Raw genomic sequence first — 16,423 nt, 5'->3', positions numbered from 1 at the left:
GATAGCTCATCAGGGTGGTCCAGGTGCAGGGGGAGTGGAGCTCAGCAGGGTGGGTTCTGAGTGTGGGGGGCAAGGCTCAACAGGAGGGGCTGAGTATGAGGGGGTCTTGATGCATGGGAATTGGGCAGATGGGAGAGCAGCTCCCTGTACAGGGATCCCTCCCCCTGAAGCTGAGGAGCGATGGGTGCAGGAAGCGCAGAAGGAGGGGGGACAGTTTGCAGAGCTTCCTGTAGCCGGGGGAGAAATCTGGGGGTAGGTCTGACCCGGCCCCAGATGCCGTGCAGGGGAAGTGGAAGTCTTGTCCTCCCCAGCCCAGCCTGGACTAGTAGCTGAGCCTGGTGCAGGGTAGAAGCCTGGGTCTTTCCCAGTCCCACCCCCTACCCCACAGTGATTTACCGCTCTGCCGGCTGCCCTGGGCACCCAAAACTTACTGCTGGGGTGGGTCGTATGACGGCTTTTGTGGCTTCCCTTTGCTTCCCCATCAGAAAGTCATTTTTCTGCGGGGAAGCAAAGAAATCTGTGGGCGATATAAATTCTGCACATGCGCAGTGGAGCAGAATTCTCCCAGGAGTATCAAATACTATATCAGATATAAAAAGATACTGGAATGGATCCTGCAGGTCTTGTTCAGGGAAAGCCCCTCAGTTTATAAATATAATGCTATAGGTAAGTGTAAATTGAGCAAACTTAACACAGTGAAATATATTTCAGTAATGGAGGGAGAGAAGGATTTATGAGAAACTGAAGTTACTATATTTTAACAATTCTCCATGTTACTGAATTTACCTGTGCACAAAATTGCAGGTTCCATCAATGGGATCAATAATCCAGGTAGGATTGTCAGTGAGGACACATTTTGAACCAGCAGCAGTGGACTCTTCTCCAATAAACCTATATTTGACATGGAGTAAAGTATGCTCAGAAAACTCAACTCCACCTTCTTGGCTTTTGGGGACTATTGTTACAGTCATGTATCTTTAAAGTTTAGTTACCAAAAAAACCACAAAAACAAACAAAAAAAACCCACCGACAACCCCGCACAAAAAGCCCACCGCTACCACCCACCAACTCACAGAAACTTTGTAAAGAAGTTCTAAAAAGATAGGTCAGAAAATTTTTTTTTACGGTATATTAAAAATATCCCATTCTAGTTCCCCCTCCCTATATGTTAATGATACATACTTCAAAGTCACGTAACGCATGCAGAGATGGATCTGAAATGAAACCCCAACTTTGGCAGAAGTTTAGATCTGGATTGCAATTTGGCAGCTCAGGCCCACTTCTAGCAGGAAGTAATGCAGGCTGCCAAATGTACCCTCCATTCCTTGCAGGTGAATTCACCAGGAAATAATACAGCCTTAGAACTCTTACCATAATTTGTAATAGCAGAGTAGATCAGGAAGTAAAAAGTTCACAAAGCTGAACTTTCCTCTTCACAAGACTCAAAGTAATTCAACAGAATTAAAAAAAAATAAATAGAAAATTTACAGGAGCCCATTGAATTCCAGGTTGAGCTGCTGATTTTCTGTCCTGTCATAATTTATTTCAATAGATTTTCGGTTTTCCTTTTCCTGGGAATTGTACATCCAGTTCTGGCATCTGTCCCACCTGCCTTAGTTATCTTTGCCATTCCCCAGATCAGTGGTTCACAACCAGGGGTACACATAAAATCATTTAGATATTTGTAGAACTCTCAGTGGATACAAATTTATATATATATTGTATATTTATATATACAAATTTATATTATACCTGCAGATATAAATCGGTATCCGTGGAACCGCAGGGCTTTCCCGGGACCCGCAGCAGCAAAAGGAGAAGAACATGGGGCTGCCGCTCCCAGGAGCCAGCGTCCCATGCTGGCAGCTCTTCTGGTGCAGCTGTACTGCCCCCAGTCCTGTCCTCCGGCATGGCTGTACAGACCCCACACAGGAGAGGCAGTCACGCAGACAACTGCGTGGAAGGGACGGGGTCGGGGCTGGGGGTGGTACAGCCACATGGGAGGAGCTGCCGGCATGGGGCATGTTCAACTCTTGCCCGTTGGGCTCCCTGGGGATTGGAATGGCGTGATGGCAGCAGCATTCTGCCTTGTGGAGAGAAAGGGAGGCAACAGATTCATGGTACTCGAGAGTAAACAATGTTAGAGAGAGACAATGACTATCTCTGATGTGACAGTCTTCTTTGGCTGGGAAGATGGTGGCTACAGTTCAGGCCCTTGTGGGCGGTCTAGAAAAAGGGTTGGAGCACTGGAGTGAGTGATGGCAAGGAGAGAAAGGACCCTCAGGGCTTTGATAGGGAGGGACAGAGGGAGAAGAGAGCATGGTGAGGGGGAAAAGGAAGGCAAAGAAACGTATTTGCTGTATAAGACCAGTTATATGTAGTATTTACTGTCAAAACTTTTGTAATGCAGGAAAGTTCCTTTGTAACTAAAAGTTTATTGGCACCAGTGATTTTAAAAGGACTTAACACAGGAAAAATAAATGTCCAGGAACAGAGCCTGATCTCATGCCCATCTGAGTCAATGGCAAAGCTCAGTCTCGTTGACGTCACTGGTGCAAGGTCAGACTCATATAGTATGATCCTGTACCCAGTGAAGTAAATGGTAACAATCCCATTAACTTCCATGGGAGCAGGATCAGCCCATAGTGCATAACATAGCATTGAAAGATACTGCTTTGTGGTAAGAATAATGTCATTAATGGAGAACTACATGATGAGTGCCTCATTCTGTGAAGAGTCCAAACCATTTCACTATGTATATTGTTACATTAGAAAAAGAAAGTTAAAAAAATCTGTCATCTAGAAAATGCTCATTAAAATCCATGAAAGTATTGAAATAAAATACTGAAATTCTTTATTTTTAAAGAATCAGTAAAGCAAAATGAAAATTGAGGCATCCAGCATAGAAATGAGTTTTTAACAAACTTTACCACTATTTTGCATCGTTCTGCCACATCACAAATATCTCTAATTGCAGTGACAACTCTGGTAATGTTTGTCTCTACTATAATTTCCTTTTTAAACTACGAAGTACCTGAACCAAAATAATTTAAGAAAAGGGGAATAAAAAAAATCTAAAAATCTTGGTTGGATGTCCCTGAAAGCCAGATTAGTGGAGAGACAGAGCACATAAACCTGTACTGAAGTCAATTTTAATTTTTTTTCTTTGCTGTTGACCCTTGTACCTAGCTACTGTATCTCATATGTTGCAAGATGGACCTTTATTCAGACAGAAGCCTATATTCTGTAAACTGAAATATGCATTTGGTTCAATATGAACCCTGGCCAAAATATAACAACAGAACCCGAATGGTCTTAAAGAAAGCTTAATTCACTGAGTTACCTTATGAAATCAGAAGCTAGGAAAAATGCATGGCCAAATTCAAAGTGGAAGTTGACTGTAAAGGGTTAATAATCTGTCATCATGTTGGAGACTTCCATTTCTGGGGCTATGTTGACCTTGAACCTGCTATTCCTCTTCTAAATAGCATGAATGCTTCCAACACTTTATGCTCATGTTACATGAGCCTTGTATGCTACGCTTCCTCTGGCAGATCGTTAAGGAAAACTCAGATATTACAGAACAGACAACAGCACAGCAAGCAGGACTTCAGATGGAATATTACTCAAATACTATATTTGTAAATCCCAGCGCTGCCTAAGAACTGCAACCAAATATTATATACTTAACCTGTGTAGTATTGCCACAGTTTTGGATCACATAACAGATATTTAGAAAGACGTACTTAGACTATAATTTTTTCAGTGATTTTTGCATTAAGTACGCTCTTTTACACCAACATGACCAATGGGATCAGGTTTTTAAATATGTTCCATGTTAGCTGAATTCTTTCGAATTGGACACAAATTCATCCCTATGTAAAGGGCTAGTGCAAGGCCGATGTGTGACGTTCTGTGCCTTGGGGGAGCACCCTGTAATGCCCCCATATTCCTCATCTGTATATAATTGTGATATTACATATAAGCCATGCCTTGTAGGGCATCAGGGGAAAGGTTACGATCTGCCGAAAGTCATTTCTCTATCCATATATGTGTACCATTAATGCATGTGAAATTATGAGAATTGTATTGTATGGTTGTCACTAAAACATGCTGTAAGTTGGGGAATCAGCAAGATATTTGCTCCCCAGAGGCAACAGCAAGGAAAGTAACCAACGTCCAACCCATCAAGAGCCATTGTCCAGCAAGGGAGCTACAATGCAATGACTCACCTGCATGAGGCCACACCAGGGGAATTGCTCAACCTTACTGGGAGAGACTCAGCAATGCCCCCAGTCACGCCTGGACTTGTGTTTTCCAAGCACATAGAGTGAGGGTATAAAACACACAGCGTGGACACATACTGGGCCTTTTCTGCTGCCCCCACTTATGCTGCAAGCAACTAAGACACTGAGAAGAAGACAAGACTCCAACAGAGGAGATTGGCTCAGGTTTAAGGAACAAACCTGAATATTAAGGACTGCAATATCCCGTGGGGTGAGAAAAACTGCTTAATTGAGATATTGCCCAGTCTAATAGGGTTGAAAGTTTAGACTGCGTGCTTATATTTTATTTTATTTTGGTAACTAACTCTGACTTTTTGCCTATCACTTAATATCACTTAAACAAATTTATTGACTATCAAAGATAGATTTTAACGGTTTATCTTTACCAGTGAGTTGGTATGAAGTATGGGGGCAAATCTGCTCAGGCTTGACAAAGGCTGGTGTATGTTCACTTTCCATTGTTGAAGTGGTGAACCAATTAAGAAATTAGACAGTATATTCCTGAGGTACAGTGCTGGGAGCTGGGGGGGGGGGGTATCTGACTGGTGTCTTTCTCTGTGTGATTCATGAGTGGCTCTGGGAGCATTCATGCAGTATAGCTGGGTGTGGTGGGGCTCCACATGTTGTTGTGCTGAGTGATCACAGCACCTGGAGGGGCTTGCTGCTGGTCACTAGCAAGGCACTGTGAGAGACAGCCCAGGCTGGAGAGAGTTAAGGGGGCACAGCGGTCCCACAGTCCCAGGCTGCACTCCGGGGGGATCCCGTCACACTATGTGCCACTTAAAACCCACTTAAAGTAGATGTAGAGAGTTTATGTAGATTTAAGTAGCACACAGGCCTTGTATTGGCTCTCTGCAGAGGGCTGAATTTTACCCTCATAGGTTAAAGTAAAATGTGAAAATCAGTTGTAAAGTATATATATATTGTGTGCGTCAAGCCAATCTTAAGACGTGTTTTATAAAGCTTATTTCCAATGTGAATATGCTAAAATGTATCATTTTATGGCCTCTGTTTGTAGGGGGTTACTCTCAGATGGCCCTTAATAGCTCAAGAGGAATCACGTACCCGAATTCATATTTAAGACCTACAATTAAATCCTGTGCAGTAACTTGTACAACATTTATTTTCTATAGGCTAGGATCCTGATGCTTCAAGGAGCTAAGCCTCCTTGACTCTTTCTCACCTGAGAACCCTCCAGATGCTAGAAGAGCTAAATGTGACTTAATGCTATACTCAGTCCAGATCCTGCACACACATATATGCACGTGAGTAAAACAAAATTATTCACATGAACGTTTGCAGGACTGGAGCCTTAGTGATAACTGAATGCAGCTTGATTCAAATGTCCATTTGTTGAGATATTCTTAGTATTATATTGCAGAAGAAAAAAAGATACAGAGTTGTGAACAAATTAAGCTTTCCTATGGATAGTTTAATTTAGAGACCCTTACTGGTGACAAAAGTGTTATATTACTATTTAATTAAATCAGATAAGGTTGCAAAACATTCAAAACCTCAGATGATGACTCAAGTTAATCCAGAGCAATAATACTATGTGGCCAATAATGAAAAATACCGTGTACCTTCTCAAAGTAATTTTCAACATGAAAGTGAATCTGGAACAGAAATTTTTAAAGCAAGGAAGCTTATAAAAATGTCCAATCTGCTTAAATTCAAGACATTTATTAATTCTTAACAATGGAGACCGAACAAAGTGATATCTAAATGGTATTAAAACTGAATTCAGTTATTAGGAGGTGAATTAATTTGTACAGATCTCATCTGACATCTAGGGACTGAATTTTATAAATTCCCTTTTAATGATGGTCACATAGATGGCCTGTGCATGGGACAGGGTCCTGGGCAGTTCTCTCTCTAGAGATACTTACCTGTGGGAGGGAAACTTCTCTTTCAGAGCAGAAATAATTACATTTTCCACAAAATTATCAGTTTCTGTCACAAGATCAGCTGCAGATGTTTTTGTAGACACTTGTTTTTCCTCTGTAAGAGCTTTCCTAATAATCTGAAAGAGGAGTACACACATCAGATTTATTTCTAACATTCCTTCCCTAGACACTAACAAAATATATTACACATGAGGTTCATTGCTGACCCTGAAATCTACTGATACATCAGTATGCTACCATGCAAGGGAAGGGATCCAGTTCTAGGACTCAAAATCCATCCTATTTGTTCAGGGGTGGTGAATACTACCGAGGCAATGAGGGTAGGAAGCACCTTGCATCTCTCCATAACAACCCCTCTAGCTAGTTCAGGAAAGTCATTGACAAGCTCTGGAAGGAGATGCAGCCACAAGTATAGTAAGAAGGATCGCAGCAGATGGGCACACTAAGGGTTGGAAAAATTAGGGGAGAGACACAGGGGAAAAAGGAGGATCATTGGGGCTCAGGAGTTTTCTTTCCTCTCCATCGGAAATACAATATTAAAAAAAAAAAAAACTACAGGGACAAAACTCCCACCTCTTACATTTTAAAAAGTGACAAAAAATGTAAACCATACTAGTTCGGCTCTGAAAAGAAGCCTTTTATATCAGATTTAGGCCAAGATTTTCAAACATGGGTGTCTAGTGTTAGCATCCTAAGTCCAAATAGGTGGCCTGATTTTAAAAAATGCTCAGCAACCTGTGAAATTGGTGGAAGTTGCTGGGTGCTCAGCACCTTTCAAAAACTGGCCACTTATTTAAGTCCCTAAAGATGGACTTAGGAGTCTAACACTGGGCTCTGTGTTTTTTTTAAATCTTGGCGTAATGTTTTAAAAAAACTTGAAAGCCATACTAAACTAAAGTAAATTTGATGCAAATTCACAAATGGGAAAATTATGAATGACAAACTTCTTCCTACTTTCACCTCTTTCTGTTTCTTACTTCATAAGGCAAGACATTATGAAACAAGGCATGATGACAATGTTTCTCTGGAGGAACAGTTAACTTATTTTTTTAACCAAAGACAATTATGAAGAATCTAAGAAAGGACATCAAAACAGTCAGTGATAGCAAAGACAAATTAATGTAATTGCTGGATTTGTACATAACTACACAAAATAAAAAGCAACATCAAATTAATATTCTAAACACAACCTCCTCCTGTGGCATACATTTTTTAAAATCCTTCAATCAAAACTCCGGCACTCAAGTATTTTTAAACCTACCTAAAGAAAAGCCATTTATGTTCAAATGGCAGTTTGTTCTACAGTACTGTTTATGGGACAGGAAACCAGGAAATTTCAAATTCCTATTACATTTCTATCACGTGTTTATCATGGGCAAAAATATTACATTTGAAGGGTTTCACTCACTCAGCTGTTACAGTGACCCTCCTTACATAATCTGGACCATGACTTGCTGTGTGGCCTACAAAAGTCCCACTACCTCTCTGTCTCAGTTTCATCAGCTGTAAAATTAAAGTTATACTTACTTCCCTAGCTCACAAAGGAGTTTGAAGATTAATTAATATTTTTACCTTTGAAGATGATACACAAAAGGTTTTGTATTATTTATTACATGGCAAAATGTTTACTCAAGAAAACTCCTTTATTTCCTTACGTACTGCCCTGTTTTCCTGGTGATATTGAACCTCTTTAGCTAACTTAGTGCCTTGGGTGCGCATGATATCAAGGCCCCAACTTTGTAAGAACTTTACACGTGAGTAACTGTGCACATGTGAACGATTCCAAATTCAATGGGCTCACTCACATGTGTAAAGTTACCATTATGGGTAAGTATTTGCAGGATTAGGGCCTAAATTACCACTCACATGGTGTCCCCAAAAAGTCATAAGGCAGTCAAGTGAATTAAGAATTAATTAATAATTAATTAATGTGAATTAACATCATTTGTATGATGTTATTAAACTTTTTTTATTTTTTCTTAACACAGGGTAGACTGAGCAAGGAGTAGTAAATACATAAACTGGTCTGCCCCAACAGGCATTCTGACTTAGAGACACACCTCTGAGTCTCAGTTCCTTTCCTGATTTCTCCTTGCTCCTGGGATGTGCCAACAGCAAATTACTACCCCATCTGTATGGGCTCAAATGACTCTGGTTAGGGGTTGGGTGTGTGTATGGGGGTGTGGCCTATATTCCGCCAGTTTTCTGCCTATCCCCACTGTTCCTCTTATATGGACAACAGATCCAAGGCTGCATAAATTGCTAAGGAGAGGGTTTCTTACTCCATCTCACTCACTTGCACCTGAAATCCAAGTCAGAAACTAGGGGCTGGTCTACACTATGGGTTTAAGTCGACCTAAGTTCTGCAACTCCAGCTACGTGAATAACATAGCTGGAGTCAACGTAGCTTAAGTTGATTTATTACGGTGTCTACACCATGCTGGGTCAATGGGAGAAACTCTCCCCTCATCTTACCTTATGCTTCTTGTTCCAGTGGAGTACCGGAGTGAACGAGAGAGCGATCTGCGGTCAATTTAGTGGGTCTTCACTAGACCCCCTAAAACGACCCCTGGTGGATCGATCACCGCCTCAATGCACTGTAAGTGTAGTGTAGACATAACCTCGCTCACCATGATTACATTTTTTGCATTATAAACAGAACAGCATTTGTTCTTCATAAAATTAAGTTGATCAAGTATCTCATATTGGGCCAGATTCTTTATGCTGAATAGTACCTTCCACCAGTCCACTGAAGTCAGTGGGACTACTTGTGGAGTAAAGTGCTTCAAACCTGGGTAAAAGTATTAGAATCAGGCCAAATGGTGAAAAAAATACAGAGTATGTACAACAGAATCCCATTAGGTTTGACTCTTTACAGAACACTTGATATAAACACATTTTAAATGGACAAATATAATCACCTAGTCTTCCAAATTAGGTGTGGAGTTACATAAGAGTCCTTCAAGATGACAAGAGCTATGACAGATTAAGTGAAATCTATTCAGCGACCACAAAAAGTGTCAATGAAATAAAAATAGCTTATCTCCCCCTCCCTCAGTATGGTATAATGAAACTAGCAACCAAGCTGAGCAATTATATATTGGCTATACAAGTATTACACTAATCATCCTCATTAGATTACAGTTTGTCCATATTTTAACTGTTTATTTTTATATGAAAGGACAGATAATACCTAGTTGCTGATCTAACAGCCCAGTAATTTAGACAAGTTATATCAACACTTCATTGCACAACTAAGAGGTAGACTGAGCCTGGCCCTTGTGTGATTGCACAAAGGGCAGAGAGAAGTGAAGATGCAAGGAGCGCATGCTTAAGAGTCTGACATAATCATGGTGTCAGTGTAGGGGACCGACAGACTGTTTCCTCCTAGCATCTTTGGGGGTTCAAGCCATCCTAAAGGGAATGGAGAGCAGGCAGGGCCATGGCTCCATCTCCCTCCATACCAGACAATAGAACAGCCTGGCTGGAGGGGGGATCATGCTATAACCTCCTAAGAGATGGTGCATGGTATGCACTTGCCTGGCACACCCGAGTTTCAGGAGGGATTGTGCCTCCCGGCAGCATGGCTCTGCAATGCCCCCCAAAGTGGGCTGTGCCTTAACGGCACAATCAAACCCTAAATTACATTTGGAAAAGTGTAATTCCCCAAAATAAAATTATTCTTTAAAATCAGCCTGCCTATGTTTCACTACAAGATACCCTAAAAATGCCACAGAAAGACAAAACACGTAAGGTGAAATCCTGGCCTTGCTGAAGTCAATGGGAGTTTTGCCACTGACTTCACTAGGGCCAGGATTTCACACCTAATTCTCTGACTGGCAGCTTTCTCCTTTTCCAGTTTAAAAACATGGAAACATTAACATGCTAGACATATACACTGCCTAATTTTTCTCTCAGGACCTCATGTCAGGGGCTGGTCTACACTACAAAGTTAGGTCATCTTAACTACATTGCTCAGGGTTGTGAAAACTTTCACATCCTGTGCAATGTAATTAAGCCAACCTAAGCCCTGGTGTAGACACTGCTAGGTCAAGCTAGCTACCTCTTGGAGAGGCAGATTATCTACAGCAAGGGAAGAACCCCTCCACTGCTATAGTAAGTGTCCACACTACTGTGTCGCAGCTGCAGCGATGCAGCTGTGCCACTGTGGCGTTTCTAGTGTCAACATACCCCTGGTTTTACACTGGTGTAACTCCATTGACTTCACTGAAGTGTCTCCCAACTTACACAGCATAAATGAGAGTAGATCAGACCCATATTGTCCAGTACTGTTGTCATATCAAACATATGAGGAGATGAGGCCAGCCACATCAGTGTCATTATTAATTAGCTGCTTCCGAGCCTGTGGGGGTGGCACTAAGGAGGGCCATGCCCATGTGACAGCTTAATGGACATCTGGGCCTTATGAAAGGACTCAGAGAGATCCATCTGGGAGTTGGAGCCACTATGAGTAGGAAACTTCCTGTGGAAGGCCCTGAACCCTAGTCTGCAGGAGGCCAAATACTCTAGGGGTCCCACTGCTCTATACCAGAGCAGGGAAGGACACAAGGAACAGAGCCCAGGAGAGGCTGAGAATAGTACTCCAGGGGAATCAGACTGGGGTCTGAATGCTTGATCCCAGAGCCAGAAAGACTCGCCCAGCTAACCCACAAAAGGGCTGGGAACAGGGCCCAGAGAGTGAACTAAAAAGAAGCCCCTCAAGGGCAGAAGAACATTTTTGTTTGTTGGGACTTTTTCAGTTGGACTTTCCCTACTCTGGAAGGGGATAAGTTTTGTTTTGTTATTTGGTTGGAGGGTTAAGCCACCTCTCCAGAACAAACCGGGGTCTGGCAAGCCAAGAAAATCCACCCTTGGGAGGGAAACTTAGGCAGGGACTTCCTGCCCTGCCATGCTTGGCCAGCAGGGAATACTATAGAGCAGCCACAACCCACAACAGGTCCTAATTCCACTTACTTAACTTATGCAAAAAGTCATCCCTAAATTAATAGGTTTACTTACATGAATAAAGTAAGCAAGATTTGGTAAAAGAATACTCAATAGAAAAAAGATGTGAGAAAGTCCATGGTTAGAGGTATAGTGGATGGGGAGGGATTTCAATACAGGCCAGTTATGCACAGCAAGTGGCCCAAACTAAAAATACCTAATCCATGCTCCCATGCCCCTCCAAAGTAACTGGATCCAAACTGCATGGCACAGATCCACATATGTAATATACGTAAACAGAGCTAAGCAATGGGTTCAGGCATGAGATCCACGACTTGGAGCAGGTACATTCCCAGATGAGACAGCATCACAATGACACACATATTCATCTAACTATTTCTTTATCAGCCTTCTGACTTTTGGAGACACTATTCCAAAAGTATATTAAAAAATTCCCATTGGTGGATATGTTTGTGGACTCCTCTACTAAACATGGATGAACATCTTTGAGAAGAAGAATACCATGTCCTTTTAAAAAATAATTCCATGGAGACTGATGAATTTCCTCTTCCAATTCTCATTCTTAAGGTTTTTTTTACCAAAACGAACAAAAAAACCCAAACAAACCCAAAACAAACAAACAAAAAATCAAAAAGGAAGCCCCGGAAGATGTAGTTCTGATTAACCTCTACCAGAAATCCATAATCTGGATTTCAGTACTCCCCTCCAAGAGATAGATGCCTTTGGTAGGACAAATATCATTGCCAAAATGTCCACCAGCTTCTCACAGTTGCTTTGGCTGACGCCCGAAATAGGAGTGAAAGCATGACCTGGAGAAGTTCTTCCACTGGGTGGTGATCCACGTTGACAACTCTGGCTGCTAGGAGCATGCACACCCAAATGGCTCTGCTGGATGCATTGGTGGGGTCAAACCACTTCTGGTCAAGTCCCAAGGGATGAACAGACATGTTCTCTCACAATACACAATGAATCAAGCCCTAAAGCAGCCATGGCTACCAAAGGTGCTAAGAACCCTGAGTTATGCCCAAGAAACAGCAAGGTCTGACTTGGGTCTTCATAGTGTAGAGTGTACCTGCTGGCATGCATATGAGAGTTGAACAGCAATGAAGTGTGGATGCTCAAGCATGAGCTTAGAAAGAACAGGTCTGCAACAGATCTGGGTTTACTATCCAGTGTAGAGATACCCTAACCCTCAGGTTGAGGCAGATATTGACCTAAGGCCACTAAAAAGAATTTGGCAACTCTGTCCACATATCTATTCAAGGGACACCATCATAGGACCTAATCACATCAGCCACACCATCAGAGGCTCGTTCACCTGCACATCTACCAATGTGATATATGCCATCATGTGCCAGAAATGCCCCTCTGCCATGTACATTGGCCAAACTGGACAATCTCTATGCAAAAAAATAAATGGACACAAATCAGATGTCAAGAATTATAACATTCAAAAACCAGCCGGAGAACACTTCAACCTCCCTGGTCACTCAATTACAGACCTAAAATTCGCAATTCTCCAACAAAAAAACTTCAAAAACAGACTCCAACGAGAAACTGCAGAATTGGAATTAATTTGCAAACTGGACACCATTAAATTAGGCTTGAATAAAGATTTGGAGTGCATGGTTCATTACACAAAGTAAAAACTATTTCCCTATGCTAATTTTTCCCCTGCTGTTACTCATACCTTCTTGTCAATTGTTTGAAATGGGCCATCCTGATTATCACAACAAAATTTTTTTTTCTCCTGCTGATAATAGCCCACCTTAATTGATTGGTCTCATTACAGTTGGTATGGCAACACCCATTTTTTCATGTTCTCTGTGTATATATATCTTCCTACTGTATCTTCCACTGCATGCATCCGATGAAGTGGGTTTTAGCCCACAAAATCTTATGCCCAAATAAATGTGTTAGTCTCTAAGGTGCCACAAATACTCCTCGTTTTTTTGCTGATACAGACTAACACGGCTACCACTCTGAATGGGATTTGTTGTTCTCCCCCCTCTGCCCCATGGAGATGGTGATATGGCAAAAGAGTTCTTTTGTTATGATATCCTAAATCACTTTCCTGTGCAGAGTGAGTTATAAGAGCAAAAGGACTTTTTGTCCCGTATAATTACATTTATATTATAGCTTTTTCTGGCATAGCTGTTTTGCTTAGGGGTGTGATTTTTTTAACACTTCTAACCGGCATAGCCATGCTGACAAAACTTTTAAATGTTGACCATTATTTATTTACACCACTGTAAATCTGCAGTGACTTTTGTTGAAGTGGAGTTACTCCAGATTTACACCAGTGTGAGATCATTATCTGCCCCATTGTGAGAAGACTGGCAAAGCAAGAATAGCAGGCAAGAAATCAATCATGCAGCTAATATCTTTGACACACTCACTTTCTCAGGGAGAAACCCTACCTGTTATAAAATGGAAATATAACATATTTTGGATATATGCATCATGATATGAAGTATCCTCAATTCCCCATAATCTAACATTGTTATCACTGTCTACACTAATAATATTCCAGTAATACATGTGAAGATTCTTTTTTCTTACTAAGAAAGAAAATACATTAAAACATGTTTGCTTTGACAAATCATTCTAATCTTATTTTTAAATATAAAAAATGCTCCCAGTCACAAAATATGTCTGCTTCTGGAGGGTGTTTGGAGCCTTTTCCTTCATACTGCTAACTGGAGAATTAAAATAAAACAAAACACCCCAAACCACCTCTTAAGCATAGACCATTGTTTTAGATACATTCTGAAATTATTTTGAAATGTGAAAAAAACAAACACTCTCATGGTGGAATTTCCCTTAAATACCCTACTAAGACAGTATATCGTTACTGCCATTCTCATTTTTCCTCAAGAAGACTCTATGATGATACCATTCATCTAAAAGATCATGACTGGTGGCTTGAATATTTGCAGTTCAGGCTGCTAAAGCCTTCAAAAACAAAACAAAAGGATAGACTAAAGGCCGCATTGCTACATGTTTGCTAAAAATATCACCTATGCTCAGTTTATATGAAAGCAAAATCCCTCATTGATATTCAACACGATGCTGAAAACAGCCTATGTGCAGCATGCAATGGCAGGTCTCTACCTCAACAAAAACATCTATAGCCAATATGCTTTCCAAAAAGCTTTTACAGATGCTTAGTGTAAATGTTTAAAACGTTCCTGTAGGTGTTTAAAATGTATGTCATTGATCATTCGGCGAAGAAGGGACCTTTCTGTGATCTGGATAAAAGTAAGGCAGCTTTGCCACTGCATTTGACCTGACCCAGTTGGCTCCCTTACCCACTCTGACACTAATCCCCTCCCCTTCGGAGATATTTCCTGAAACTCTTTCCCCCGGCCTGTGCCTTCGCCCGCCCTCATTAACATCGCAGGCACCAACAGGTTAGAGTGCTGAGCGCACAGGAGTGTAGCCCGCAGCACACAGCAGGGGACTGTCCCTACCACTCCAGCAGCATTATTAACCCCCGCCCCGGGAAGGGGCATTGATTTGGGGGACCGTAGTAAGGAGGGAGCCGCTGAAAACTCTCTTCGGACTGCAGCACAAGTCGCGAGCGATACACTCAGCAGATGACCTCGCAAGCGCGGACCCTCCATTCCCCGGGAGGAGGAAGTGACTGACCCTTCTGAGGCAGGGGCCAGCCGGAGGGAGAGGAAAGGAATGGCTCTAGCTTGCCCCTACACAGGCTATCCCCAAGCTGTGACCGGCGAAAGGGAGAGGACCGAGGCAAGTACAAAGGTACCAGTGTAGGCTCTTGCTGCTGCTAACCTGCCCAGCCCGGCGCGCCAGCTGCACCGCCACCTCCATACACTCCTGCCAGGGGTCCCCTCCGGCCGCAGCCCCCAGCCCCTCCTCTTCGCAGGGCTTCATCGCAGCTCCTCCCGCCGCCTCTTCGCCTGCGCACCCCACGCGGCAGGCAGCTCCCGGGGCTCCCCGTCACTCTCACTGCCGAGGAGCACAAGTGGGAGGGTGGGGGCCGCGCTCCAGCTCCCCCCGAACCAATCAGATTTGCTCGGAAACTTCTCCGGCTTCTGCGCCGGGCTGCTGTAGCTGGGGGGAGGCGAGCGGGCAGGTTCCAGCGGCCGCAGGCTGCTGCTTCCAGCGGCCGGGTGTCTGTCGTGCTGCTGCCGCCTTCCCCCGCTCTCCTCCACCCTCTTACCCCCGCCTTTCCTGTTTCTCTCCTCCTCCTCCCTCCTCTCTTCCCCCTTCCTCCTCTCCCCGGTGCACAGGGGAGGGACTGCGCCTGTCACTCTCTCCCCCAGCGCCGCCTCTCTGCGATGAGAGCCTGCCTACACAGCCCGCGGGCGGGAGCGGGGCGAGAGGGCCTGACGCTGCCGCTGGGCGGGCTGCCGCTGCCGCTCAAAGCCTGCAGGCTGCTAATCTGAGCTCCAGCGGCTGCCGGGGAGGTGAGCCGCTCGCTAGCGATGACTCAGTGATGTGGAGAACAGGATGTGGCGGAGAGCAAGTCCTAGTGGTTACTTGCTTTGATCTGCCACCTGGCTCATAAACCTTGCGAGCTGCACGTAATCGCTCCCCTTTGGGCAGTTTGAAGACAGGCTCGGACAGCAACACTCGCTCTTCTCGTTGCAGGGATGGGCATGCCAAGGATTAATATCCACTGAATCTAATAGTCTATAACCTTGATGATCTGAACCCCTCGTTGATCCCCAGCTCCCTGTTAATTGAGATGAGGTCTCTTGTCCCCCAGTGTCTATTAATTATAGCAGTCTCCTTTTGGTCCAGCTCTCACCCTTTAATTTTCCCCACCCCTTTGGTCTCTGGGCATAGGGTACTGCAATACCTATCTGTTTCCCCGGGCTTTTGAGAAGGGCGTGAGTTCCTGACTCACCTCCTGACAGGTGAGTTAAGAGTTTGCTATATTTGTAAGATATATTTATTGTTTTTAAATGTTAACCCTCTAAGAACATTGCTAGATGGACATATTGTAGACATTCTATTATAAATACATGTCTTTCACAATAAATCCTCAGCAAATATGTTAGAATCAGTCATGTATTTAGTATAAAAATCTTATTAGATATACAGTTAGCTTTAGTAGGATTTCTACTATATTTTACATGCAAAGCTATTTAAAACAACCTTTATGTGGCTTTACCAGGTCCCCAGGTATTTGCTCCCTAGACAAAGTGGATAATGTATGTATTAGACAATCAACACTCCCTAAATATTTTGCTGCACTACTCAGCTGTCTGTTCTGCCTATATAGTTTGACTA

General features: G+C 42.9%; 2 protein-coding genes across 5 annotated transcripts in view; one reads left to right on the top strand and one right to left on the bottom strand.

The window, feature by feature from the left end:
- IMPA2 (inositol monophosphatase 2) overlaps positions 1–15,364 on the bottom strand; it is a 32,732-nt gene extending 17,368 nt beyond the window's left edge. For both annotated transcript variants that reach the window (XR_012157266.1, XM_073331633.1), the window contains exons 1-3: positions 14,957–15,364; positions 6,176–6,309; positions 787–891 (exon numbers count right to left, since the gene is read on the bottom strand). Coding sequence is in view for 1 of the 2 variants with exons in the window: in XM_073331633.1 (XP_073187734.1) it covers positions 787–891; positions 6,176–6,309; positions 14,957–15,058 (341 nt within the window). In the remaining variant the exon portion in view is untranslated. The remainder of the gene's footprint in view (positions 1–786; positions 892–6,175; positions 6,310–14,956) is intronic.
- Positions 1–16,423, top strand: part of LOC140906847 (uncharacterized) — a 79,555-nt gene that overhangs the window by 32,886 nt on the left and 30,246 nt on the right. Inside the window, exons 1-2 of one of the 3 annotated variants that reach the window (XM_073331628.1) lie at positions 14,555–14,926; positions 15,977–16,047. The exons of 1 other annotated variant lie outside the window; for it this stretch is intronic. The gene's annotated coding sequence lies outside the window, so the exon portion shown is untranslated. Of the gene's footprint in view, positions 1–14,554; positions 14,927–15,515; positions 16,048–16,423 lie in introns of those variants that run through there. One more of the 3 variants, XM_073331630.1, reaches the window with a different exon arrangement.

Source organism: Lepidochelys kempii, chromosome 2 (genome assembly GCF_965140265.1).
Source record: "Lepidochelys kempii isolate rLepKem1 chromosome 2, rLepKem1.hap2, whole genome shotgun sequence".
Taxonomy (NCBI): Eukaryota; Metazoa; Chordata; order Testudines; family Cheloniidae; genus Lepidochelys; species Lepidochelys kempii.
Note: the sequence above shows the minus strand (reverse complement) of the source record. Positions and strands in the feature narration are given on the sequence as shown.